The sequence below is a fragment of the Rattus norvegicus genome, chromosome 12, assembly GCF_036323735.1.
Source record: "Rattus norvegicus strain BN/NHsdMcwi chromosome 12, GRCr8, whole genome shotgun sequence".
NCBI classification, from domain to species: Eukaryota; Metazoa; Chordata; class Mammalia; order Rodentia; family Muridae; genus Rattus; species Rattus norvegicus.
Window position 1 is genome coordinate 1638941 of NC_086030.1, and position 25812 is coordinate 1664752.

The 25812-nt window shown below is 42.4% G+C and overlaps 1 protein-coding gene and 2 pseudogenes across 2 annotated transcripts in view; 2 read left to right on the top strand and 1 right to left on the bottom strand.

Annotated features, from left to right (window-relative positions):
• Positions 1-4892: 4892 nt before the first annotated feature.
• On the top strand, positions 4893-11396 carry LOC134481316 (reticulocalbin-1-like; annotated as a pseudogene).
• A 3568-nt stretch (positions 11397-14964) lies between these two features.
• LOC134481229 (uncharacterized) overlaps positions 14965-25812 on the top strand; it is a 69561-nt gene continuing 58713 nt past the window's right edge. The window contains exons 1-4 of one of the 2 annotated variants that reach the window (XM_063271823.1): positions 16091-16309; positions 17231-17390; positions 18752-18883; positions 19545-19728. In XM_063271823.1, the coding sequence (XP_063127893.1) occupies positions 16180-16309; positions 17231-17390; positions 18752-18883; positions 19545-19728 (606 nt within the window). In that variant the 5' untranslated portion in view covers positions 16091-16179. Of the gene's footprint in view, positions 16310-17230; positions 17391-18751; positions 18884-19544; positions 19729-25812 lie in introns of both variants that reach the window. The other variant, XM_063271822.1, reaches the window with a different exon arrangement.
• LOC134481218 (partner of Y14 and mago-like) lies at positions 24127-24802 on the bottom strand (annotated as a pseudogene).

A 25812-nucleotide genomic window follows, 5' to 3' on the forward strand; every position in this document is an offset into this window, starting at 1 on the left:
CACCCTCAGCCTTGTGAGTGTTGGGATTCCAGGCATACACCATCTGGCCCAGTGAATTTTATGACTCCCTTATATCCCTTTACCATTTCTGAATTATTTTTAATATTTCTCTGACCCTTTTCTAGCTTCTAGATGTAGATACATTAACTTGATTAGAAGGTTTTAGTTTTTAAAGATTTATTTATTTATTTATGTACATGGGCACTCTGTTTGCGAGTGTGCCTGCATGTCAGAAGAGAGCATCAGACAGAAGAGGGCATTAGATCCCACTAAAGATAGTTGTCAGTCACCATGTGGTTGCTGGGAATTGAACTTGGGAGCATTGGAGAATTAGCACTCTTAACCACCAAGCCGGCTGGCTCTCCAGCCTGAAAAAAAAGATATTAAATTTCATTCTTTTTTGTGTTTGTTTGCAATCTTTCTTCTTGAGAACATTGTGATGGAATGTCCAAATGGTACTTAGTGGCAGTTGGTGTAGACGAAGCCATACTTGTGTTGCTAATATTTTATAATCAAGTACACAGATACAAACACTCTACTCCAGGGAGAATCTTGACTGTTTCTCTGTTGGATGGGTTCCCTCCTCTTTTTCTTTACTTGTAAAATGTTACTGAGGTTTTGTACTTTTATGATGAAGTTGGGGCTCAAAAAATTCATACTGTTTTGAAGAAAGCATGCTGTACCTTAAAACTTTATCTTAGAGCAATTTAAGTAGTATAGGAATGACTTATTTTTTAAAAGCTTTGGAAGAACTCATAACTAATGTACTGCGAAAATATCACCTAGCTCACCCAACTGTTTTCTGTTTCTGACTCTGTGTTTTTATTACATGCCTGTGCAAAATCAGGAAAGCATGACTATTAAATCAATTAGTCAGACACTTGCAGCTCAGAATAATGGCTTTTTGTTGGTTCCTTTGTTTGCAGGCTAGGGATGAAACCCAGGCCAAACCCTTTACCACTAAGCTAAATAACTAACACTGAACAGTGTTTCTTAAAATGTAATAAAAATCAATTTAATGTTCCGCTGATCACAGTACCTTTTTGCTGTTTTTTTAGTGGTTAATAGTCTGCCAGTTTGTCCTGATTTGTCAGAATGCATACTACTTTTGTGTTGGATTATTTTATATGATTGTGTTTTTATTTTCTTACTGTGTTTTGGCTCATTACTTCCGTGCTAGGCATTTTGCGTACAGAGTTAATATGTGTTCGTTGTTACTCTAGTTTCCTTCTGAGAGGACTAGTGTGGAACATTGACTTTTATTTTTCTGACCTTGTCTCTGTAGAACACTATTCTTTTTATTTAAATGTAAATGTAATGGGAGAATATGCTGTCATAGAATTCATGCTCTTGTTTCTTGTTTCAGCAGAAGGGCATTTGTCTATTTCTATATACAATTAGTTTGTGTAACTAAAGAGCATGTTTTAACCCTTTGTTCTCTGTATACTCTCCATATGTTGCGTAGTCTGCTTTACTTCTCCTGTTCCCCTGTCAGCCGTGGACTTTCTTTTCAATTTGTCTGAAGATTCTGTCATATATTATAGTGCCTTCACCTGCAGTCATATTTCTCAGGGTCCCCTGCTGTTCCCATATGTGCTTACAGAGGGAGCTTCCAGGATGTTATGACCCACCCATAGGTTCCTATTCTCAGCATTCAGTTTAATTCTTGCTGATCATCTGCTCTCAGTGTCCTGGGATTCTTAGTCATCTCAGCACTTGCCCTTTGCAGAGAGCCCTCCTACCTGAGTCATGTAGCCAACCCTGTGCAGTCAATGGCCTTGCTGAGGTACATTTTGTCACAGGCTGATTGGAGATACTTTGTTGGATTTCCTAGATAAGCCATTGCATCATCTAAATGAAATAGGACTCTGGCAGGCAGTTTGGGGAAAGTTCTCTCGTTAGCCTCCTCCCCGACCAGGGTGAAATTAGTACAAGCAGTTCTCTCTGTGTCTCCTTCATTTAATCTCAAATGTTCCCTTGTTGCTTCCAGAGGAGCTTGAGGTCAGATGTCCACCAGATGGGACCGAGCTCAAGCCCCACCAGTTCTTTAGTTTGGAGCAGCTGGAGTAAAAGGAAGCTCTGGTTTTAATCTTTTTCTTCCAGAATCCTTCTGCCTTAGTTACATCCCACCATCATCCTGGAGGTTCAAGACTCACACTCCTTTAAATACAGGAGGAGTGGAGGAGGCAGCTGAGTCTTCTCTGTGCAGTTCAGAGATTGGAGATGTCTTTGGTAGAGTAGGGTGGGGTTTAAGCTACTCCGGAGTGTAAGAGAGATCTCACTTCTTTGTCAGGACACTCATCATCCTGACTCCTTATTTCTCTCCATAAAATGGGGTAAGAGCAGTAACAGCCCATGTGTATTTGTGTGAGTTAAGAGAGGTGACTCTGAGAAACCTTTAAACGAAACCAGGTGCCTGATACAAACTCACTGCTTCTTTGCTGAGCTACATGGACGAGCCTCGAGCTTACCAAGATGGTGATGGTTCCTGGATATTCGGAAGTATCTTGTTGTCCTGTTGTTCCAGGGAGGAAAATGGGGAAAGAACAAGAAGATGGGCATTCTCCAAACCTCAGTGCTCTGGTTAAGGTATTAACTATCCAGGTGACTGTCGTGGACTGTTCTGGAAATGATGGTCCTGTCTACAACTACCCATTCTATTGACCTGTACTTTAGTGGATGGCGTCCTTGAAATTGATCAGTGGTGACATAAACGGGGTTGGCTCAAGAAGAGCTGCATAATTTCAATTATGCTTTAGCATCTTGTCTGTGAAATGGGAACAAATGTGTGCCTGCTCTTGCTATGCTGTTTTTCCTTCTGTCACAAGGGCGTGGTGTCAGCTCAGAGGGACATAAGCATGCTTTGCGGACAAGCTGGATGTGAACTACTCTCTGATGCCCTACTCACCCCAGAAATCTTAGATGTTCTTAGAATTCTTGAATTCTTAGAATTCAAGCCTCTTACCTGAGGCTTGGAATCAGCCGCACATGCCAGGAGGACCACTAATACACCTTTCAGTCCTCTCTGCTGTTCTGTTCTTGCCTGCATTCGATGACTGAGCTGGCTGCACAAGGTAGGCCCTAGTTCTCATATGTTCTTTCATTTTGATCCTGGGAATATTCCCAACCTGTGATCCTTGTTACACCAACCTGCCTTTCAGAATTGATGAGTGCACTTCTCTAAGACAGTCTCTGTTTGCTAAGCAGGCACCTCTCTTTTTCAAAGAGATCATCTGTTTCTCTCAGGGTTCTAGTTCTCCCTCTTTGGAATCAGCAGCTTAGATTTAGAAGACTAAAGCAGTTTTTATTTTTTAGGGATTCTTGTTTTTTTTTTCCTTGTTTCTTTTCTTTTTTCCACCTTACATCCCAATAAGCCCCTCATCCCTCTTCTCCTCCCAGTTCAACACTTACAAATCCTTCCCCCACTACCTCCTCCTCCTCCCTTCTTCTTAGAGAAGGGGAAGTCCCACTTGGGTACTGCCACACCCTGGAACCTCCATTCATAACAAGACTAAGTGCATCCTCTCCCACCGAGGCACAAAATTGCCGTCCAGTTAGGGGAAGAAGAACCAATAGCAGGCAACATAGTTGGCAACAATCTCTACTCCAATTGTTAGGAGACCCACATGAAGACCAATTAGCACATCTGCTACTATGTGTAGGAGGCCTAGGTCTAGCTCCCTGCATGCTCTCTGTTTGCTGGTTCAATCTCTGTGAGCCCCTGTGAGTCCCAGTTAGTTGACTCTGTAGTAGAAGACTAAAATGTTTTATAGGTCAATATGGATGGATAAGTGGATGTGCAAAGAACTCTAACTTCTATGAAATTTACAATGCCATGAAAACACTTCAGCAAAAATTTTGGCATGCTATTTACAATCTCTTGAACACCATTCCTCACAGAACAGGCGTGATGGAAATCCCATAGTAACTGAAGAGGCATAGGCATGAAGGAGAAGAAATACTTGCTTACTCTATTGTTTGTAAGGAAAAAAACCTCTTAACTGAGCTTAAAAATCCGGTTGCCAGCCAAGAATTGCATGTTCCAAGAACATGCCTCTTCCTGTCACCATATCAAGGTACCAAACCGTTGGCTGCTTGTGGAGCCAGTATCTTTCTAACCCACGTGTGAGCAGGAGTTTGTGGGAGACAAGTACTTAGGTCAGGGATCAATCAGAACCTGGTACAGGTCTTGGGTCTCTGGCATCATTAGTTACAGATATGCCAAGATGCTTTGGGGAAGGTTTTAATTTAAATCCCAAGTTTATTTCAACGAAATCTCCCTGATACGATCTGTTGGGAATTTAGAGTGAACTAGACAAGTGTTCATTTTGGAGGGCATTTGTGAATTAGACAGTAGGTCCATAAACAACAACCAAACAAACAAACAACTAAAACAACAACCCATTCTGGGTGTATGACTCTCAGGATGCCCCTACACAGTTCAGAGCTCTCAGTGAAAGGGTTGAAGAATCTTTGTTGGCTACATCAATTTTTTAATTGACATGTAAATGCAGAAGATTAGAGTCCACTACAGGAGTGGCAGGATCCTTTAGGTGATTAGTGAAAACATCACTTTTAGAGAACTCCTACAGGAAGACCCCTTCATTCTGTCCTGTTGGGTTTAGCAGTCCAGGGACATAAAAGGAATTGATTTCTGTATGTGAAATGGGTTTGCTCCACTGAGGAAGTTCAGTGGGAGCAGGATGGCAAGGGACCGGGTTGTGAGTGGGGGGCTGGCAACAAGGTGCAGAACGAAGACCAAGGCCCGGTGCCCTGCGGCCTGCCTGTGGGATGTGAGCTAGCTGCCCCCTCAGGATGCCTTCAGGTGAGGACAGGTGGGGGTGGCTTGTGCACTGCTGAGCCGGTTTAGGAGAGTGTCAAACACAATCCCAATGCTCGCACTGGAGCCTGAACAGGTCCCCGCAGCCTGTAGGGGGCAGCGTGCAGCTCAGCAGGCGATGGCCGCGGGCAGATCATGGTGTGCCTGGGCCTCCGAAGAGCCACGAGAGGGGACTGAAGGGCCTTGGTGGAGCCCGGACCTCCGCGTTACGCGCCTCCCCGCGTTGCCCGTGTTGCGGAGTGGCTGCATGTATCCTCCCCACCCCGGCTCCACCGAGCATGAGCCTGGACTGAGGGCACACAGAGCTCTTCAAAGAGCGTGGGACCTTAAGGCACTGGGAATTCGTAGGTGAGCGCAGGGCCTGACGGGAAGCGGCGCGCGCGATATTTTTGGCGACTGCAGTGGCGCGTGTGCTTGGGCGTGTTTTTCTTTCACATGTGCCAGCAGTGGGGTCGCGGCTGAGAGTGACTAAACTCTCTCTCCCTCTCGGATCGCCGCAGGCCAAAGAGGTGATTCTGCCTGCATGTTATCCTCCTTGCTGGAGGCGAGCTCTTTAGGCGCCACATCGCGATCAAAAAGGGAAAGAAAAAAAGAAATGAAAAAGTGGAAGAAGCAGCCAGGTAAGGGGGTGGTAGCGGCGCTGGGGGTCACCTGGGCCACGGTCAGGCGCGCTTTGATTGTGGCGGGGTTTCCAATGGTGACCTCAGCCTCGGAGTGTCCAGGGACGTAGCCCGGGCCAGTCCTGCCAGGGTACCTCGAGGCATGGCATTCGCACAGACCCCTAGCCTTGCCGCAGGTCTGATCCCCAGGGACAGCAAGCTGCCAGAGCAGCAGCATCAATGTAGGTAGGAGACCTGCGGGCATTCTTGAACTCACTCTCACAGCCCTGGGGAAGCAGTGCCAGAAGGAGGCGTTGCAAAGTGAGCCCATTGGGTAGGGGAAGCGAGGATTCAGGGATGTTTGGAGAGCTGAAGCAGGGATTGCAAAGCCCATGGCATTGAGAAAGAATGGACAGGTGATTTGTTGTGTGCATGAGAGCTGTGCTCTGACATCCCCAGAGCAACTTGGGGCTCTCACCTCTCTCTAGATTGACTTGAATTAAATTGCCTTGTACCTCCCAGGGCAGGACAGGCTTTTCAGAGGCAGCTTAGCCTGGTGGCGCCCTCCATGTAAAGTTTCTATTGTATGTTAAAGAACGGGAATCGGGGATCGTGGGAAAATATTTTCTTAAAACCTCAGGCAATGAATATATATATATATATATATATATATATATATATATACATATATATATATATTATTTAATAGATTTCTTCTAATCTATTTGTAATTGGTTGCGCCTTGCAAGGGATTGTATTGGGAGGATGTGAAATACCCCTCCTTCACTTACTTGGAGAAAGGGAACAGAAACAGAGATTCCCTCTTTTTTAGCCTGCAAAGCTCTGAGAGATTACAGCTCCGCATAATTTAATTCTTCCCCTACCTGCTCTGAGCAGGCCTCCAGATCAGCAAGTGCCTTTGGAATGGTTTTGCTTGTTTTCGTTTATTTTCCATGGTGCTGTTTAGAAGGCCACGAATTGTTATGTGAATTTTAAATTTCAGGAGGTGACACCCAGAGTTTATGGTGGTTTCGTTCAAATATTGCCGTGTAGTTGCAGCGTAAAAAAATATTTCCTGTGACAAGAAGTGGAAAAAGAAAGTTGATCAGCTAAGAAAAGTAAAGCCTTGAGCCAGACCAACCATTTGGCTTCCTAAAATATGGAGCAAGCATGGAATGTCGCTTTTTCAGAATCGAAAGGGTTTTTAGAACAGGGAAGTGAATACTGTGTGGTGCTAACCCGTCCTTTTTGTGGCTGACAACAATTAGGATACAGGTCAGAATGTGCCAACAGCACAGAGTTGGCGCTGGAGGTATTTGAACTAAGAAGTGCTCAGGAACTGTGAACGTTTCTCTGTTATCACCCTGGATCCATCTAGTGAAGTAGAGCACTTTGATGCCGTGTAAGAGGCCGTTGTGAGGGCTGGAGAGATGGCTCAGTGGTTAAGAGCACCAAGTGTTCTTCCAGAGGTCCTGAGCGCAAATCCCAGCATCCACATGGTGGCTCACAACCATCTGTAATGAGATCTGATGCCCTCCTCTGGTGTGTTTGAAGACAGCTGCATTGTCTAACGTATAAGTAAGTATATTGTACAAAAAAAAAAAAAAAAAAAAAGAGGCCATTGTAAAACTGCATCTAGCCTTGTCATCTACTGCTTCAGTTTCTATGCGGACAGGGCACAGTTGGAGAGCTTCAAGATCAAGTTCATTGCCTGTCTTTAAAGATCAAGTGTATCACCTAACTTTTTTTTTCTTTTTTTTTTTTTTTTTTTTTTTGGAGCTGGGGACCGAACCCAGGACCTTGCGCTTGCTAGGCAAGCGCTCTACCACTGAGCTAAATCCCCAACCCCCATCACCTAACTTTTAAACCAAGAAATGTAGTGTCTTTTTTGCTGCTTGTGTAGCTTTTAGTGATGTATCTTATCTCCTAGTACATCCTTTGTTCCCATGATAGTTGTTTTCAAGTATATATGATTATCCATCCTATTTGTAGACCTATTCAATATTTCTGCTTTTATTGGTTAAATATTTTTGGTGAATTTGCATTGTGATATCAGTAAAATCCTATGTGAATGTTTTAGAGAATATACCGGTTTGTGTAATTTGCCCTCAAGGATTTTTGGTGGCCTGTATTCACATTTAAAAGACTCGAATTTATACCATCCATAGCAGGATTGATAGGGAAGCACAATGGACAGTGACAGTGTTGTTCCCGTTGACAGTTGTGGGAGCCAAGAAAGAAGTGTGACTTGCATATTTGCGACTAACAAAATCGAGACTGAGTATCATTACTGTTGAAGCCCATGTAAAAATGATGAAATTTTCAGAAATCACCAGTTAAGAAATCGTAGTGTTGCTTAAATGGAATCTGAGTTTCAAAGTTATGTTTCATTTTTCTTTATTCCTTAATGAAGCTTTTTATTAAGTTTTTTATTCACCATTTCACCCTTAGATGCACAGTGCTAAGATCATAGTAGGTGCTCAATAAATCACTTAACCATCAGGGCAGAGGAATGGTAAGAAAGTATGTATTTTCTATAAGTTCTGTTAGTTTTGGGAACAGGTGGTTTTAGGTTTACCAGTCATATCTTGGTATCTTGTCCCACATAAGACAACTTGACAGAATCCCCTTTCTGGCCATTATGTTCAAGTTATTTTTGTCTTAAGCCTTCTTGAAAATCATGGAAGTAGTGTAGAAACTTGATTATACCTGCAATATAGCAAAAAAGGTCAGTCTAGATAGGTAAGCAGTTATGTTTCTCCATGAGCTGATGTCTTAAAACATGTAAATTTTAGGAATTTAGTGTTGTGTTTTCTAAAGATACATCGTACAACATACAGATAACATTGTAATAGAATAAAGGAATCTTTTGATTTAGCACCAAATTCCATAAAGCAACGACTACTGCACAGCTCTCTTGGCCATATGAATAGCAGAAATTGTATTTCACTTTTTTAAAGCAGTAACAAAAGTACTTAAGGTTAAGCGGAGCCCATGGGAAAAGGTCCCGGTGGTGTTTCTCTTTGGTTTCTTGTGCTCTTTCTAGAGAATGGCTTTAAGAAATAAGTGCGGTCAGGTGGTCAGTGTGGCCAGGCAGTCATGAGCAGATGGTTAAGCAATGTGCTAGGACCCCATAGACCACTGAGCCCAGCTGAAGAGGAGAGGCTAGGCAGTGAGCCCAGCTGAAGAGCAAAGGCTAGGCAGTGAGCCCAGCTGAAGAGGAAAGGCTAGCCAGTGAGCCTGACTGAAGAGCAAAGGCTAGCCAGTGAGCATGACAGAAGAGCAGAGGCTAGACAGTGAGCCTCGCTGAAGGCTGAAGAGCAGAGGCTAGCCGTTGAGCCTGACTGAAGAGCAGAGGCTAGCCAGTGAGCCTCGCTGAAGGCTGATGAGCAGTGATTTTAACATTTCGATATAAGTTCTTCAGTTTTCCTAAAAGTTTGTACAAAAGTTTGCCTCCAAAAAGTTCGCTTAAAAAGTTCTCTTTGCACTCTTCTTATCTCCTTTCCTCTTGCTCTTATGTCACAATAATTTCCTTACTCTCAAGGCCTTATTCTCAACGCTATGCCTTTACTTCTAAGTTCTTCTTGAGTTCTGTCCTGTTCGGTTCAGTTCTGTGTAAAAAGCTTTCTCTCTCTTTGTCCTCAGCATTTGTATATCTTTCGGAATACATCATCACATGGTAAAAAGTTCACCACAAGTTTGCACACGAATTCAAATCATAAGTTGAATAATAAGTTTACAACAGAGAATATTTACATGCATATCCATTAAGAGTAATTATCAGGATAAACTGTCATCATCTGTCACTGGCTCTACAGGTTCGTGGAGAGTAAAAACTGTAATTTTTGTGAGAAAAGAGTAAGTGAAATTACCTATAGGCAAATCCAGTCAATTTTTTATGGTCGGTCCTTGCACCTACAGTAAGTCATTAATTCTCTTTTTATGAACTTTGGTTAATTGGTTTATACGCTCTTAGAATGGGCTCTAATTTGGAGATGCCTGCTTGGTATTGCAGAAGGAATTTACTCATGACACTTTAAGAATGGAAGAGTTTTCAATGCAATTTTGATTATCAGAGAGAACATAATAGCAGTCCTATTATAAACAGGCTTTGAATTACTAATCTAATTTTAGGAATTCTTTTACAATCATCATTAAGAAGTAAGAAATCATCAATTTGTCGATACAACATCACTCCAAGACAATACATCTTTGTTCTTCTGTGGTGATCTGTTCAAAAAAGTAGACTAAAGAGCATGACAAATACAGAGGAAGATGCTTACAGCCGACCACTTAGCTGAGAACAGGGTCCTCAATGGAGGATTGAGGGAGCTGAAGGGGTTTACAGCCCCATAAGAACAACAATAAGGAACACCCAGAGCTCCCAGGGCTGACACCATCATCCAAAGAGTACACATGGACAGACCCATGATTATAGCTGCATATGTAGAAGAGGATGGCCTTGTTGGGCACCAATGGGAGGAGAAGCCCTTAATCTTATCAAGGCTTGATGCCCCCGTGTAGGGGAAAATCAGAACAGGGAGGCAGGTAGGCCTGGGTGGTTGGGTGGTAACACCCTCATAGTAGAAAGGGGAAAGGGGTGTTATAAGGGGTTTTATGGATGGGAAACCAGCAAAAGGGATAACATTTGAAATGTAACAAAAGCCCTCTGTGGGTAGGGGACAGCGGATAAGGTGCTGCTAGCCCCCTACTTCCCTGCTGCCTCCCTTTGTTCGTGACTCTGGTGCCAGGTGTCATCCTGGGACTCTCCATGGGCTGCTGCTGGCACTGGTGCTGGTGTTCAGGGCCAAGAGCATGATGAGCAAGGAGCACATAGTTTGTCCCGATTCAGAGCTGGGCCAGTGGCCACCAGAGGACAAGCACAGCTTCCTGTACGATCATGAGGTCTTCCTGGGCAAGGAGGACTCCAAGACCTTTGATAGCTAAGCCTGGATGAGAGCAAGGAGAGGCTGGGGAAAATTGTTGATTCAATTGACAGTGATGGAGGCAGCCTTGTTACTACTGAGCAGCTGAAAGTTTCGATCAAACAGGTACAAAAAAGATACATCTACCATAATGTGGCTAAACTCTGGTAGGATTATGATAGGGACATAGACGAAAAGATCTCCTGGGAAGAATACAAGCAGTCTACTTTTGGCTACTACCTGGGAAACCTTGCTGAATCCCAAGATAGCTCTGATCTTCACACCTTTAAAAAAATGCCTCCATGAGATGAGGAGGTTTAAGGCTTCAGTCATTGACAGCAACCTGACAGCTACTCGAGAGGGATTCATTGCCTGTCTGAACTCAGAGGAGTTGAAACATATGAAGGAGATTGTAGTTCTGGAAACCCTGGAGGATATCGACAAGAACAGGGAAGGACTTGTGGACCAGGATGAGTATATTGTGGACATGTTTTTCCCACGAGGACAATGCCCCTGAGCCAGATTGGGTTTTGTCCAAATGGGAGCAGTTCAATGATTTCCCAGATCTGAACAAGGATGGGAAGCTGGACAAGGATGAGATTGGACACTGAATCCTCCCTCACAACTATGACCATGCAGGGGCTGAGGCCCGGCGTCTGGTGTATGAGTCAGACAAAAACAAGGATGAGATGCTAACCAAGGAGGAGATTCTACAAAACTGGAACATGTTTGTGGGAAGTCAAGCCATCAATTACAAGGAAGATCTTACCAAAAATCATGATGAACTTTGAAAGCTACTCATCCTCATGTGGCCTACCGTCATGGGCTTTGGGCAGATGTTCTGGGTGATTGCTATAGTTGTCAGTTGTATAGCAGTTGTGTCCCTAAACCATGAGAAACCTTACTAAAGCTCAAATCACACATTGCACCTCAAACAATAATAGTTCTACACCCCACTTTCATCAATGGACAGTTTGGGGAAACAGAAATTAACCAGAGACATGGAGAAACTAACAGAAGTTATGAAACAAATGGATTGAATAGATATTTATAGAACGTTTCACCCTAAAACCAAAGGATATACGTTCTTCTCATCACCTCATGGTACCTTCTCCAAAATTGACCATATAATCGGTCACAAAACAGGCCTCAACAGATACAGGAAGATAAAAGTAATCCCAATCATCCCATCAGATAACCATGAACTAAGGCTGGTCATCAATAACAACAAAAATGACAGAAAGTCCACATATACATGGAAGATGAACTCAATGTCAACTTAGTCATGGAAGAAATAAGAAAGAAATTAAAGACTTCTTAGAATTTAATGAAAATGAAGATACAACATACCCAAACTTATGGGACACAATGAAAGCAGCACTGAGAGGAACACTCATAGCTCTGAGTGCCTGCAAAAAGAAACAAGAAAGAGCATATGTCAGTAGCTTGACAGCACACCTAAAAGCTCTAGAACAAGCATTAAATAAACCCAAGAGCAGTAGAAGGCAGGAAATAATCAAACTCAGGGCTGAAATCAACCAAGAAGAAACAAAAAGGTCTCTACAAAGTCAACAAAACCCGGAGCTGGTTCTTTGAGAAAATCAATAAGATAGATAAACCCTTAGGCAGACTAACCTGAGGTCACAGAGAGTGTATGCCAATTAGCAAAATGAGGTCTGAAGAGGGAGTCATAACAACAGAATCTGAGGAAATTAAATAAACTCATCAGATTGTACTACAAAAACCTATATTCAACACAACTGGAAAATGTGGAAGAAATGGACAATTTTCTAGACCGATACCAGATACCAAAGTTAAATCAGGAACAAATAAACCATGGAAAAACCCCATAATTCCTAAAGAAATAGAAGCAGTTATTAAAAGTCTCCGATCCAAAAAGAGCCCAGGACCAGATGGGTTTAGTGTAGAATTCTATTAGACCTTCATAGAAGACTTCATACCAATACTGTGCAAACTATTCCACAAAATAGAAACAGACAGAGCACTACCAAATCCCTTCTATGAAGCCACAATTACTCTTTTTTTTTTTTTTTTTGGTTCTTTTTTCCGGAGCTGGGGACCAAACCCAGGGCTTTGCGATTCCTAGGCAAGCGCTCTACCACTGAGCTATCCCCAACCCCGTCACAATTACTCTTACACCTAAACCACACAAAGATACAACAAAGATAGAGAACTTCAGACCAATTTCCTTTATGAATATTGATGCAAAAATGCTCAATAAAATTCTTTCAAACTGAATCCAAGAACACATCAAAACGATCATCCATCTTGATCAAGTAGGCCTCATCACAGGGATGCAGCAATGTTTTAATATACGGAAATCCATCAACAAAATATCCATGTAAACAAATTTAATGGAAAAAAACCCATGATCATTTTATTAGATGCTGAGAAATCATTTGACAAAATTCAATACCCTTTCATGAATAAAGTCCTGGATAGATGAGGAATTCAAGGCCTATATCTAAACATAGTCAAAGCAAAATACAGCAATCCAGTAACTAACATCAAACTAAATTGAGAAAACTTGAAGGAAAATCAGGTTTTCTAAAATCAGGGACTAGACAAGGCTGCCCACTCTCTTCCTACTTTTTCAATATGGTACTTGAAGTCCTAGCTATAGCAATCAGACAATGAAAGTAGGTCAAAGGGATACAAATTAGAAGGGAAGAAGTCAAAACACTAATATTTGAAGATGATACGATAGTATACTTACGTGACACGAAAATTCCACCAGAGCATTACTTAATCTGATCAACAAATTCAGCAAACTGTTGGAGTATAAAATTAAGTCAAAGAATTAAGTAGCCTTCCTCTATTCAAAGGGTAAACAGGCTGAGAAAGAAATTAGGGAAATGATACCCTTCACAATAGGCCCAAATAATATAAATTATCTTTCGGTTACTTTAACGAAACAAGTAAAAGACCCACATGGGGTGGGGGTGGGGCGCTGGAGGGGGCTTATGGACTGGACACCTGGAAAGGGAATAACGTTTGAAATGTAAATAAAGAAATATATCTATTAAAAGTTAAATTAAAAAATAAAAAATAAACTGAGAAATAATCAAAAAAGAAAATATGAATAAGAAAGAAATTTTTGGATTTGAAAAATGATGAATGCCAGGCATTTGACAAACTGTATGACCATGGTAAACCCTTTAATATACTTGAGAAATTTTTTTTACTTGTTAATGAACTGGGTCTTTTTTTTTTTAATAGTGAATAGAAATATAGTCCCTTTCTGAGTGTGAGGCTAGGAATCCAGGTGTAGTGGAATTTATTATTTGTTAAGTCCTGAACCATTGAGCCTGCCCCTCACACAGCTTATGCTAAAGCAACAGGCCAAGGTGATATCTAAGCCATAGACCAAACTATCTGGACTAACAATTACAGATGAAATTCCTACTTGTAAATGGGAGGAGAGGAATAAAGGATACCTGCGAGGATTGAAAAAAAAAAAAGAAATATACCCAAAAAAATCCAATAAAAATGTCAAAAATAAAAAAAAAGAAATAAAAGAACTTAGGAAATGCAAAAGATTGGGGTGTCATTCCACAGTCATGATGTGTTTCTTCTGTGATAGCTTACAGATTAACTCACTTCTCTAAGACTGTTTTCTTATTTGAAAGTAAGTAATGGCATCATCTGTTGACTGGTTGGTAAGAACAAAAGCTTTGCCTAACTTGAATAATAGGTCCCTCCAGAGCATGTGCTTAACATTCTAAGCACAGAGATATTTGCTGAGGGGAGTAAAAACAATATCCAAACATAAAAAAGCGATTTAAAAAAATTCTGCACGCTGATATTAAAGGCATGTTGCAACTTTAACCAGCTTTGTAGGTATTTCTAATAAACAAATTAAGAAACAAAAGCCCTATTACTCTTCTAGCAGTTGCATCCAACAAAGAGAGAGCTGTGAGGTAGTGTGTGCTGCTTCTTTCCCCAGATACCGCTGGGCCTCAGGCCTGCATCCGGTGAGCTGGACCTAAGAGCAGCCTAGTTGAAACTCCTACTGCCATGGCAGGATTCTGCAGGAATATTTTCCTTTGACAACAAGGAATCTGTGTTGAGGAGACCTCTTGGTGGGTCCTCAAGGACTCTACAGTTCCTATTCTACAGGGAGAAGCCCTGCCAGGTCTTTGAGTAAGGCCAGCCAGTTGTTTGGGGAAATCTCTGGTCTTGTGGCAGAGATGAAGGACTGGGTGAAAGAATGGCAGCTCCACTGAGACCAAAGGCAACCCCTTCTAGGCCTATGACCTCCTAATTGATCTTTTTACCTGATGCCTTATTCACATTTTCTTAGTATCATACCACTATGATCTTGAAGAACAGCTTGTCTCTTGTTTTCTCAATCAGGTCTTTGTCGTCACAGACTTTTTTAACTTACTCCAGCACGTGGGACTTATTCATACCTTCTGTATGGAGTAGGACCCTTGGTGGGCCTGTCATATCTAAAATACAAGCTCTGGTAATCCAAAAATTGGACCCCAGTATATCTCAGGCCAGGAAAGATGTCATCCATCATTAGTGAAAAAGAAAGGGGAAAAAATTACATAGGAAAAATATGTGCCTTAATCAAAATAAAAGACCCTCAACTTCCAAGGACTCCACAATCTCCACCCCTCTGTTTTGAGCTTTGCATAGTGATATTGTACAAATGGAGATGGTAGTAAAAGGCATTTCTCTGCCCACAAATGCCATACATGAGCTTCACTCTGACATTAGTGAGGTTAGGTGGCATTATAGCACACATTCAGGTGGCATTACAACTCCTCTGATAAGAACACAGAATCCATATATGACAATGCCATATGGACTCCCTCATGAACTTCTGGATCCATTAAAATTGAGGTTTAACCTGACCTTAGGCCTTTCCAGTCCGTGCCCATCCTCCGATTTTTATGTGTGATATGAGTAAAAGATCACAGTGCAGTCCCCAATATCCTTAAAATAGGACTTGGAAATTCAGGAAGAATGGTATTGGAGAAGTGATGGCTATGTCGTTACAATGTAGTAACACAAGGTCCAGGTTGACGTTTGCTCACTGATGTCCAATTTAATTGTCTTGTTGTGTTTCAAAAAGTGAGGATGTCCAACTTAGTATATAAAAGGCACAGAAATTTATAATTTTATATATGCCCTGTAGTTGATCCCTATATTCCCAAGAAAAGGGAGTTTTATTACAAAAAAATAGGATTATAGACCATTGATTTTGTGGAATACATGGATGTCTAAATGAAACAATGTCAAGGTGTGAAGGACTGCACAGTAAGCAAATATTTCCAGGTTTTACACAATCAAAGTATAGAAGAAAGATATTGGCATCCAGAAGAAGGGAAAACCTTGGGAATAGAAATGTATATCACATCCATTGTCTAAGGTGGTAGATTTATTTTTAAGAAAAATCTCCCTCGTCCATGGTCCCTAGAGATTTGGGTGCTAAGAAAAATCTCTTATCCAATTCAGGGTTGTAAGCCATTCTCAATGCCATCAAAAGCATTGATGACTTCTAGTGAAGCAGAGAGAAATATCTAGCTTCGGAATTGAGGTTGCCAAACGGTATTTCCGGTGACACATTAGAGACTGCAGGAAAGGGCCCCCACAGAAATTGATCAATTTGGGGAGAGCTAGTTAGCAGGTAGGCCATAGAACTTCCCAGTGACATCATCAGTAAGCCCTTCATTGGACAATCTATTGTATCTAAGAGATCCCTAGAATCTTCTGTGATTGTGTTGTGGTGACACCAACTGCCTTTGGGAAATTACTTCAGTTCCCTTTGGGTTCACAAACAGGCATGTTTTGCCAGCTGCTCAGGCTATTTTGGAAGGAGAGTGGAGATCAAGGAGAGACCACACCAAGGCAGAAGGAAGCTGACCTCCTGTCTACTAAAACAGGAAGGATGAAATCATTCTGGGGAAGGCTTGGTGAGTCCTGGGCAGAGTTGGGGAACTTCCTTGAGGAGGTAGGTTTGAGATGTGCCTTCTAAGAATAGGCCTTACAGCATGAGCCTTGGGATTTCTCAAAGGCAAAACAAGAGTCAGGAGTTCCTGATTATTAATTTGAGAGAAAGTCAGAAATTGGTAAGCCTTCATTTTCTTTTCTAGAAGCTTTTTAATTGTTTGTGTCAATGAATGGCAGAGGAAGGCACTGTGAGATTAACAATGTGACCATCCATGGTTGGGAATTGAATCCCTTCGTCCTCTAGATTATTGTAGGTTACATAAGTCTCTGATAACAAGAACAAGGAAAGATGCACCCCTAGTCATGAGTTTAGGTCTTAGACACTTTGGGCTGGAACACATATGATTAGAGCTTGATGGTGCTAAACATTATGAACTCCAGGATTTATCTGCACCACATCTGATATGACATAACAATGTCCCACAAGTTTATGTCTGAGTCAGGTTATACGTTTCAGGGCGAGGGGTTCTATAATAGTGAACTTGGCACATGTATGGCATTAGAGTTTGGAAAGAGGGACATAGCTTAAGAATCCAGCTCGAGGGCTGGAGAGATGGCTCAGTGGTTAAGAGCACCGACTGCTCTTCCAGAGGTCCTGAATTCAAATCCCAGCAACCACATGGTGGCTCACAACCATCTGTAAAGGGATCCGATGCCTTCTTCTGGTGTGTCTGAAGACAGCAACAGTGTACTCATATACAAAATAAATAAATAAATCTTAAAAAAAAAAAGAATCCAGCTCAAAGAAAGCTTTTCTGCTGTTTCAGGCATTCACCCAGTCTCTACCATTTCCTCTTCCTCAACCTCCTTTTGGGATTCAGAATGCTCTTTACCTCCCATGGGCCATCAAATATGCAAATTCACTTGGGTTTATCTATCTACAGGTTTTGGTAGGAAGGCATCATCCCCAAATGTCATCAGTAAGCAAGAGAAGCGTCTAAAGGAACTGGAGGAACTCAAATTTGAAATCCAGAAGTGTAACTTCGAGAGGCATGCACTTTATCAAATCCTGGACCTTTATATCTATGATGATTGGGACTACAGGTAGCCCAGTAACCTGTCCACTGTATTGTGCTCTGTCTCTGCTAACCCAAGATTTCCTCATATCACGAGAGAGTTTCACCTCTCATCCTGGATTTTGAGGAGCCTTGGCAGGCATTGGCTTGTGAGATAAGCTAGGTGCTGTGTGTTTAGGGTCAACCTCCTTTTTACTTGACCCTGAGCTCCTTGGATAAGCATAAGTTCTGTCAATAGCTGGAAGGACCTGGTTAGACTTGATGCATCTAAGTGAGGGAATGAAATTCCTGCATGCCATCACTCATTTACTCTGATTTTGTTCACTATACACTGATTCTATGGCATCTCCATGGAAGTAGTTGGCATTCTAATTGTGTTTGTATATGGGTTGGTATGTATTTATATGAACGTATTTCTGGGTGTTTTGCTCAGGACCTGGAGACTGGGACCTTTGATGGGATCTGAGGATCTGTCTGATGGACAGTTTGCAGGTCATGATAGCGTGGAAGCCCACATGGACCAACAGAACTCTTTGCACCTTCTATTTACTTTGGTGGTAGATAGGACTCTCCTGAGGGAAGGAGGGGTTACAAATCCTCTTCCCTGTCTAAGTAGTTATGCCCTCTGGGAATTCATGTAACAATAGGAAGCAAGGTTTGAGAATCCCTGCTTTCAAAACAAAAGAAATGTCATCATAACTATCTGTTGGACCCAAGGCTGTGGCACAGACTGGAGGAAACTTCTTACAGAATTAGTCAATGCCTTCATGCTTACCTGGCCAACTCTTGACAGTCAGCTCCTTGGACCTGGTAACCTGGCTCTGTTGTCCTGTGCTCAGGATAATAAGTTTAATCAGCACAAATAGGACACAGTTCAAAGGAGCAAGTATGTGCCATAAATTGGCTTTAAGTAATCAAGTCAATAGTCTGATTTCAGGTAATCTTTTTTTGACTGATTTGAACTTCATTTATTTTTTGACTTTACTTTTTTTTTTTTTTTTTTTTTTTTAGCTATCAGGGACCGTTTATTGTGACCTAGAAATGGTGATTGTGGTAATAAATTCTGGACATTTGTTATTCCTAAACAGGCATTTCACAGGCTCCACCCACTCTAGTACAGAGGGGTCTTTGCAGAACCATATCTCCACAGCCTTTTAAAGAGTCCTTTTTTCAAAATAAATGTTTGCTGATTTGCGTAGAAATATTTCCTTGAAAGAATTGATGTTGTCTCACTGTTGTGGTTTTGCTCTGGTCTTTGTGTTTGCCACATTCTTCCCTCCCCACTCTTAAATTTGAATTTTTAATGGATATTTCTTATTTACATTTCACCTAATTCTGAAATCATGAATTCACACAGTTATTTGTTCCTTGGGCCATGCCCTAAGACAGGCCGGATCTCGAATTGCTAATACTTCAATCCAAACATGAGATGAGAATGATGGCTATGCAAATGGTGACCAACTCAATAAGTTATGCCATGGAGAGGTACAAGGAGCTCATACAAGTGAATAGTTCCTACCAGTGAGTCCCTGAGAGAGATGAGAACCCAGCACTAGGCAGGGAGTGCTTCTGTCCTATATGACTTTGAACAAAAGTCAGGGCTCTGGTTCTGTAGTGTCTGACTTTTAACAGGAAAGCCTGCCTCCTGGCACAGGGTCTTGGATTTGTAACTTTAGGACTCAGTGGTCCTACCTGTGAAGAGTTTAGAAGACCCTCCAATTGTTATTTTCCCCATTATCGATTGCTCCTCTACATAGAAAAGATTTGCACCATGATGGGAATATCAATCAACTCTCAACTTCTAGGACACTGACAGGTTCTCTGTGATCCATGAGATACACATGCAAAGATTGTATAGCTATTGGGTCTTCTATCATCCATCAGAGGGGATTTGCCCTCTACTTGCAGATGGTTTTAGCATACTATGGACATATGAGCACCCATATGGTCCAATTCTTCTACCTTGATGTAACATCTTAGTGTCAGGATTTTCAGAAGTACTTTGATTCACAGGGAATGTGGCCTCTGGATTTGGCCTCCTCTAATTGGTGCTAACTTGTATACTGTGGCTCTAGCCTGTTGGTGTCTGGAGATGAGGGCCCTTGAAGGGATGATTGTACTTGCAGGAGTGACAGGCAAATAGAAGCTTCCTGGGATTTGACATTTATTGTTTGTGGTTCAGCAACACGCACTGCCAGCTCCTGCGTGAATGGATTCAATTGAAGAACAATATAAGGATTTTGCTGAATGAGAACAGACAACTGCTGGTGGAGCAGACTAAACTGCCAGCATCCTATGAGAAAGCAAAGAGGTTCTGTGAGGAGGCCAGCAATTACATCTGTGTCCCCAGAGCCAAGCAACAGCAGGTAATGTTAGGCCTCAGGGACAGGTTGTCCTCATGTCTTATCATGAATTTAGACCAACCAATGTAACTGTCCATTACTGTTACATGTACTGACCTATGTCCCATCCAAGTGTTCATTTATGTGATCATTTACAAGGCTTTCTGTGGAGATAGCCCTTTTTCAAGAAACTGCATGTTTGGAAAGCAAATGCTCCTGCTCTTTGAGAATCTGCAGTTTATTAAGGGAGATAGGTTGATCACACATCACAGCACTACATGCCATTATGTGTGGAGAGTGCTATGTGGGAGCCACTCTTTAGACTTGCACAGGGCTTTGATGGATGAAGCAAAATCCTGGAGCTCATTTTCTTTACAGGGATCCTGTGAGATTCCAGGAAGGTAGTAGTTTGCGAGGAGGAGAGCCTGGTGGAAATGCTAAAGAAATGGTTCTCATTGTCTTCTTTTGGTGGATTTGTTCTTTCTCCCCCATTTTCCCTGTATATCAAGACCATCTCTTCATGCTTCGTAAATCTTAGGTACCAGACAGAGCCTGAGTAGCAGCATGTCAGTCCTGTTTTGTTTGAGGTTTCCTAGAGAGTTCATATCTTGTCCTTATACTCTGAAGCTGGTTGGAAGAGCAGGGATGTGGGTTCTCAAACTGAGAATTGGCATGAGAGATTTGGGACTTCAAGAACAAAGCTATCCATATATACCCCCATTCTCATCAAGAAGAGTGCAATCTAGGCCCTTTTATTCCTTTAGGGAAAAATAGCTGAGTAGAAATTCTTAAAATACCTTCTTTGAGTAGTCTATATTATGTTGTTCCTCAGCATGATGGAAACTTCATTGTTTTCTGCCAACTTATGATTTTTGGTATGTATGTGTGTGTGTGTGTGTGTGTGTGTGTGTGTGTGTGTGTGTGAGAGAGAGAGAGAGAGAGAGAGAGAGAGAGAGAGAGAGAGAGAGAAAGAGAGTGTGTGTGAGTGTGTTTCTGTGTGTGTACATTGCTGTGGTGACCTACAATTTGTGGGTATATGGGGACGCCAGATAATGACATCTGATTTTGTCCAGTCATTCTCTAACTTAGACCTAACTTAGTCCTTTTAGCCTAGGTCTTTCAGCAAACCTTCAGCTTCCTGTTTTGTGCTGGCCAGCAGTCTTTGCATCACTTGTCCAGTTCCAGGTAGAGCCCTCTCTCTTATTTGTCAACACATTCTTTAGCCATTCAGCTATTTTAAAAATAAGGATTAGATTTCTTCACTTTACCTGAGTAGAGGTATCCTCCTTGAAGATTCTGGTTTGTCTTATTGGCTTCACCATGATCTTGCATGGAATCTTATAGTGCATCCGTCTGCTGACATTGTTTTCCTGACTATATCGTTTGCCTGTCATTCTTTCAGGCTAGATTCCCTCTCAGTCTTGTACAGAAAGTTGTAGTTCAGAAAAGTCACTGTAGTTTATTTCATTATTCTCCTTCTGACTGATATTGAGGTTGTTTTAATATCATGTGAACTATAATGTTATGAAAAGTTCCTGAAAACTGACTATGAGTCACTGTCTTCTTCTGATGCTTCCAAGGTCTTCTATGAAGGAAGCAGGTTAGTTTTAGTGAGGGGCCTATGATGAGTCAACATGAAGCTTACTGAAGGCTTTTCTTCAAATCCTCTCTCTGGGGAATTTGGTGTTGTGTTGTTTATGTTATCTGTGCAAAGTTTGTAACTCAGGTAGGACCAGCAAGTATCTGCATAGAAAGATTTTCTGAAGTGGATATAAGTACAGGCCAGGGCAGCACAGCCTGCTGGAGTCTAAGAGACTTGTACACATAATAGCTCCCACTAATTCCTCACTGAACCGGAAACCTGCTGGATAAAAACTTAGTTTTCCTTTGTGTGTGTGTATGGGGCAGTGTGTGTGTGTGTGTGTGTGTGTGTGTGTGTGTCTATTTGTGTGCATGTGTGTCAGTATATGTGTGTGTGTGTATCTGTGAGTGTAAGGGTGCATGTATGCTTGGGTGTGTGAGAGTGTGTGTGTTTATGTGTGTGTATGTGTGCGTGTTTGTGTGTGTGTCTATGTGTGTGTGTGAGAGAGTGTGTGAGGTTGTGTGTGTGTGTTTTTTTGTGGATGTATGTGAGTGTGTGTGTGTTTGTGTGTCTATGTCTGTGTGTGTATGTGTGTGTGTGTTTGTATGTGTGTGAGAGTGTGCATGTGTATGTGTGTGTATGTGTGTGTGTCTGTGTGTGAATGAGTGTATGAGTGTGTGAGTGAGTGTGTGTGTATGTCTGTGTATTTGTGTGTGTGTGTGTGTCAGTGTATATGTGTGTCTCTGTCTGTGAGAGGGTGCATGTGTGTTTTTGTCGGTGTCTGAAAGTGTGTGTGGGTATGTGTGTGAGTATGTGTGTGTGTTTATGTGTATATATGTATGTGTGTGTGTTTATGTGTTTTTATAAGTGTGTGTTCGTTTGTGTGTGTTTCTATGTGAGTGTGTGTGTGTGTCTGTGTGTCTAGCATTCGCCTCTATAATTGACATGGTTCATCTGTGCCTCCCAGTAGATCGCTATAGCAGGCTCCTGTCTTCATGCACTCCTTAGCTTCATGAATCTTATCTACTTTTGGTTGCAATATATATGTGTATATATGTATATGTGTGTATGAACACACACACACACACACACACACACACACACACACACACACACATATATATATATATATATATATGTGTGTGTGTGTGTGTGTATCTCCATCCATTCTATATACCCATGTGGGTCAGTCTCTGAATGATCATTTGTTCAGTGTCTGTTCCAACCTTTTGCTTCCATATCCCCACCTATGAATATATTTGTTCTCCCTTTTAACAAGGAATGAAGCATCCGCATTTCGGTGGTCCTGCCTCTTGAGAGGTGAATGCTAGCAGCAAACATTGAACTGAGACTGGCCTTCCCATTGGAGGAAATAGTGAAAGTACTGGAAGAGCTGAAGGGGTTTGCAACCCCATAAGAACAACAATGCCAACCAACTAGAGCTCCCAGGGACTAAACCATTACCCAAGGACTATACATGGACTGATCCATGGCTCCAGCTGCATATGTAGCAAAGGATGGCCTTGTTGGGCACCAATGGAAGGAGAGGCCTTTGGTCCTGCCAAGGCTGTATCCCCCACTGTAGGTGTATATGGGGGGGCAAATTGGGTGGAGAACACCATTATAGATGAAGGGGAGGGGGATGGGATAGAGGGCTTATGTCCAGGAACCAGGACAGGAAATAACACTTGAAGTGTAAATAAAGATATTCAGTAAATGACAAAAATACTGAAAAAATGAATTTGTGACCAATGGTGCTGGGTTAATTCCTCACAAGTTGATCAGATCTTGAAGAAGCTCAGATTGATAGATTTCTAGGGTAGGAGCGCCCAACATTCCCTGCTCAATAAAAATAGGGCTATGTATTCAGGCCCTTCTCAGCTTAAGAGATACAGGCTGTCCCTTCATAGATCATAGGAGACAGAACAAAACAAAACAAAACAAAACAACCAAAAGTTCAGAGCCTATACACTGGAAAAAGGAGGCTGGGTGTGGTCGTTGTTTGGCCTTGTCTACCTGGATGGTTAATCACAAGAGTTCCACTTTTCTGTATTTGAAATATGGAAATGAGCTGGAGAAATGAATCAGAAGTTAAGCACAGTGGCTGCTCTTTCAGAGGACCTGGTTTGGATCCCTAGTACCCACATGGCAGCTCTCAACACTCCATAACTCTAGTCCCAGGGATCTCATGCCCTCTTCTGATCTTTCTACACATCAGGCACACACATTAGTGCACAGATATACATTTAAGCAAAACAACTGTGGACATAAAAACAAAGAAACAAACAAATACAAGCGAATAAATAAATCTATGGAAACCATTATATCTCAACAGGACATAGGTTTGCTACAAACAATAAGTGAACTTTTTTTGTCGTCTACTTGAATTTATTTCTACATTCTTAAATAAAAGATGAAAAGGAGGAGGAGGAGGAGGAGAAAGAAGAGGAGGAGGAGGAGTTGGTGGAGGTGATGGTGGTTGTCTTGGTGGCCACAGAAGTTATTCATAAACACTGAACAGGAACTAAGACTCCAAATCGTGGGTACTCCTTGTACCCTCAGCCTCAGATCCCTGACAGACTCCCACCCTCTCGGGGTTCCTTTTCAACAAGACACCCAGATCAGCAGCAGAGGTACCTGGGGTCATCACTCAGATTGTGAACAATGGGATAGAAGGGAAAAGTTCAAAAATGGGAGCTGAGAAGGAGAAGGGATGAAGAAGAGAGATACTAGGCTCTAGAGGACAGAGTTGGGCCACAGGAGGGGAAAGTGAGCCAGTATGGGAGTGCCCCTCCTGACTGTTGTGGCCCATGCCCCCTGGACCCCACAGTACCCCATGGTTTGTTCTTCAGTCCACTCCACTATTCCTGAAGCCTCACAGGCCCAACTCCAAGTCCTCCAGCTCCTCCTCCAGAACCCTGTGCCATGTCAGCTTCTCCAGCTGTTCTCTGCTGAACTTCCCAGCCTGGAAGTGCTACTGCAGCTCCTCCACCTATCAGATTCTTCCTTAGGTGCTTGATCTTCTTGGCTTTCTCTGTGGTAGCAGCAGAATCGGGTGCATGGAAGGCAGCTAAAGATGTGGCTTGGGGGCCATGGTGAGCACTGGGTGTCTGGGCTGAGTGTCCCACAGACACCTTATCAAGGGTCCTGCTCAAGGCCTCTGCATCTTTCTCCTGTGGCTGGCTCCTCTTCTCCTTCCACTTCAGATTGCATTCGTCTGTCTTGGAGAGGCCTGCTTCACCACTGTGGCGTCAGGGCGTTGCCCTGGGGGAAGTTCTGGTTTATTCTTGAAAAACTTCACATACTTGTTTTCATAGGCTAGGATTCTTGGAGCACGTATCCTTCTTTGACCCTCCGCTGCTTGTGCCTTGTCCGATCCGGTCTCTGTGTTGAGGCAGTGTAGTTGCCGCTGGTCTCGTCAGTTACATAGTCGCCATCGAACCCAAAACATGAATTTCTAGGGGTAATAAGTGGAATTGTCCTGCTTTTAAGCTCTTGATAAATGGCAGCATTCATTCCTTTTTAAAATTGCTTTTTAGGTGACCTGGGTTGGATCTGGAATTGTGTTGGCTCGTTTTGAGTTCGAGAACTCAAGTAGACTAGGCCTTTTATATGCATCATTGTTGCTGTCTAGTGGATGAGTTAGGTTCATTTTAAACCTAATGCAGGCACCACAGAGTGAGTTTGGAGAGGATATACTTAGGACAACTCCCTGGCCTCTGGGTTAAAAATTCTAGCTGTCTTCTAGATAACCCACTGTCTCTACAGGGAAACCTTGCTCAGGCTACCTTCTTAATTTCCACCACCTTATGTCACTGACATGACGGATGCCTGAAGAACACTTTTCTTCAGCCAGATCTGCTTCTTCCCAGGTGCCCCCTTGTTCTATGTGTAGAAGGCTCATTCATATTCATCTCCTTCCACAAACCCTGTGTATCCTTCAGAACACAGTTGAGTTCTTCCCAGCATATGGGAATAACACCAGACAATGGAGACTCTAGAGTCAGGAAAACATGTAAGAAGCCAGGACACTCAGATTGCATATGATCCTGATAACCAATGGGGAAGACTGGGTGATTAGACAGATAGCCACTTCTCTATTCAATATTTGAGAGCTCACATGCACTTCATAATTCAGGAAAGACTCTCCATGTATACCTGTAAATATCTCAGCTGATTACTACTAATTGCTGGTTTGCTCTGAGTTAACGTCTAATCCAGGAATACTTCAAGAGGAATATAAGGTTTGACGGCCTTTGCGTATTCAAACCCAGCTGCAGAAATACCAAGGAGGGAGAGTTACAGGAATATTAAATACAGAAGCCCCTAGCATGAATCTCAGGAACAAGGCAGCTGCCTAACCAGAGGAGCAAGCTTGAGCTTTGAAATGAAGGACTTTGCTCCCACCCACTCCTGGCTGGAGATGAGATGGAAGTTAGGACATTAATCTCAGATCTCTAGCTCCCAGAGCATAACACAGCTTCATGGTTCAGTTCTTTGTTAGCTGTTGTTTTCTTGCATGCTGC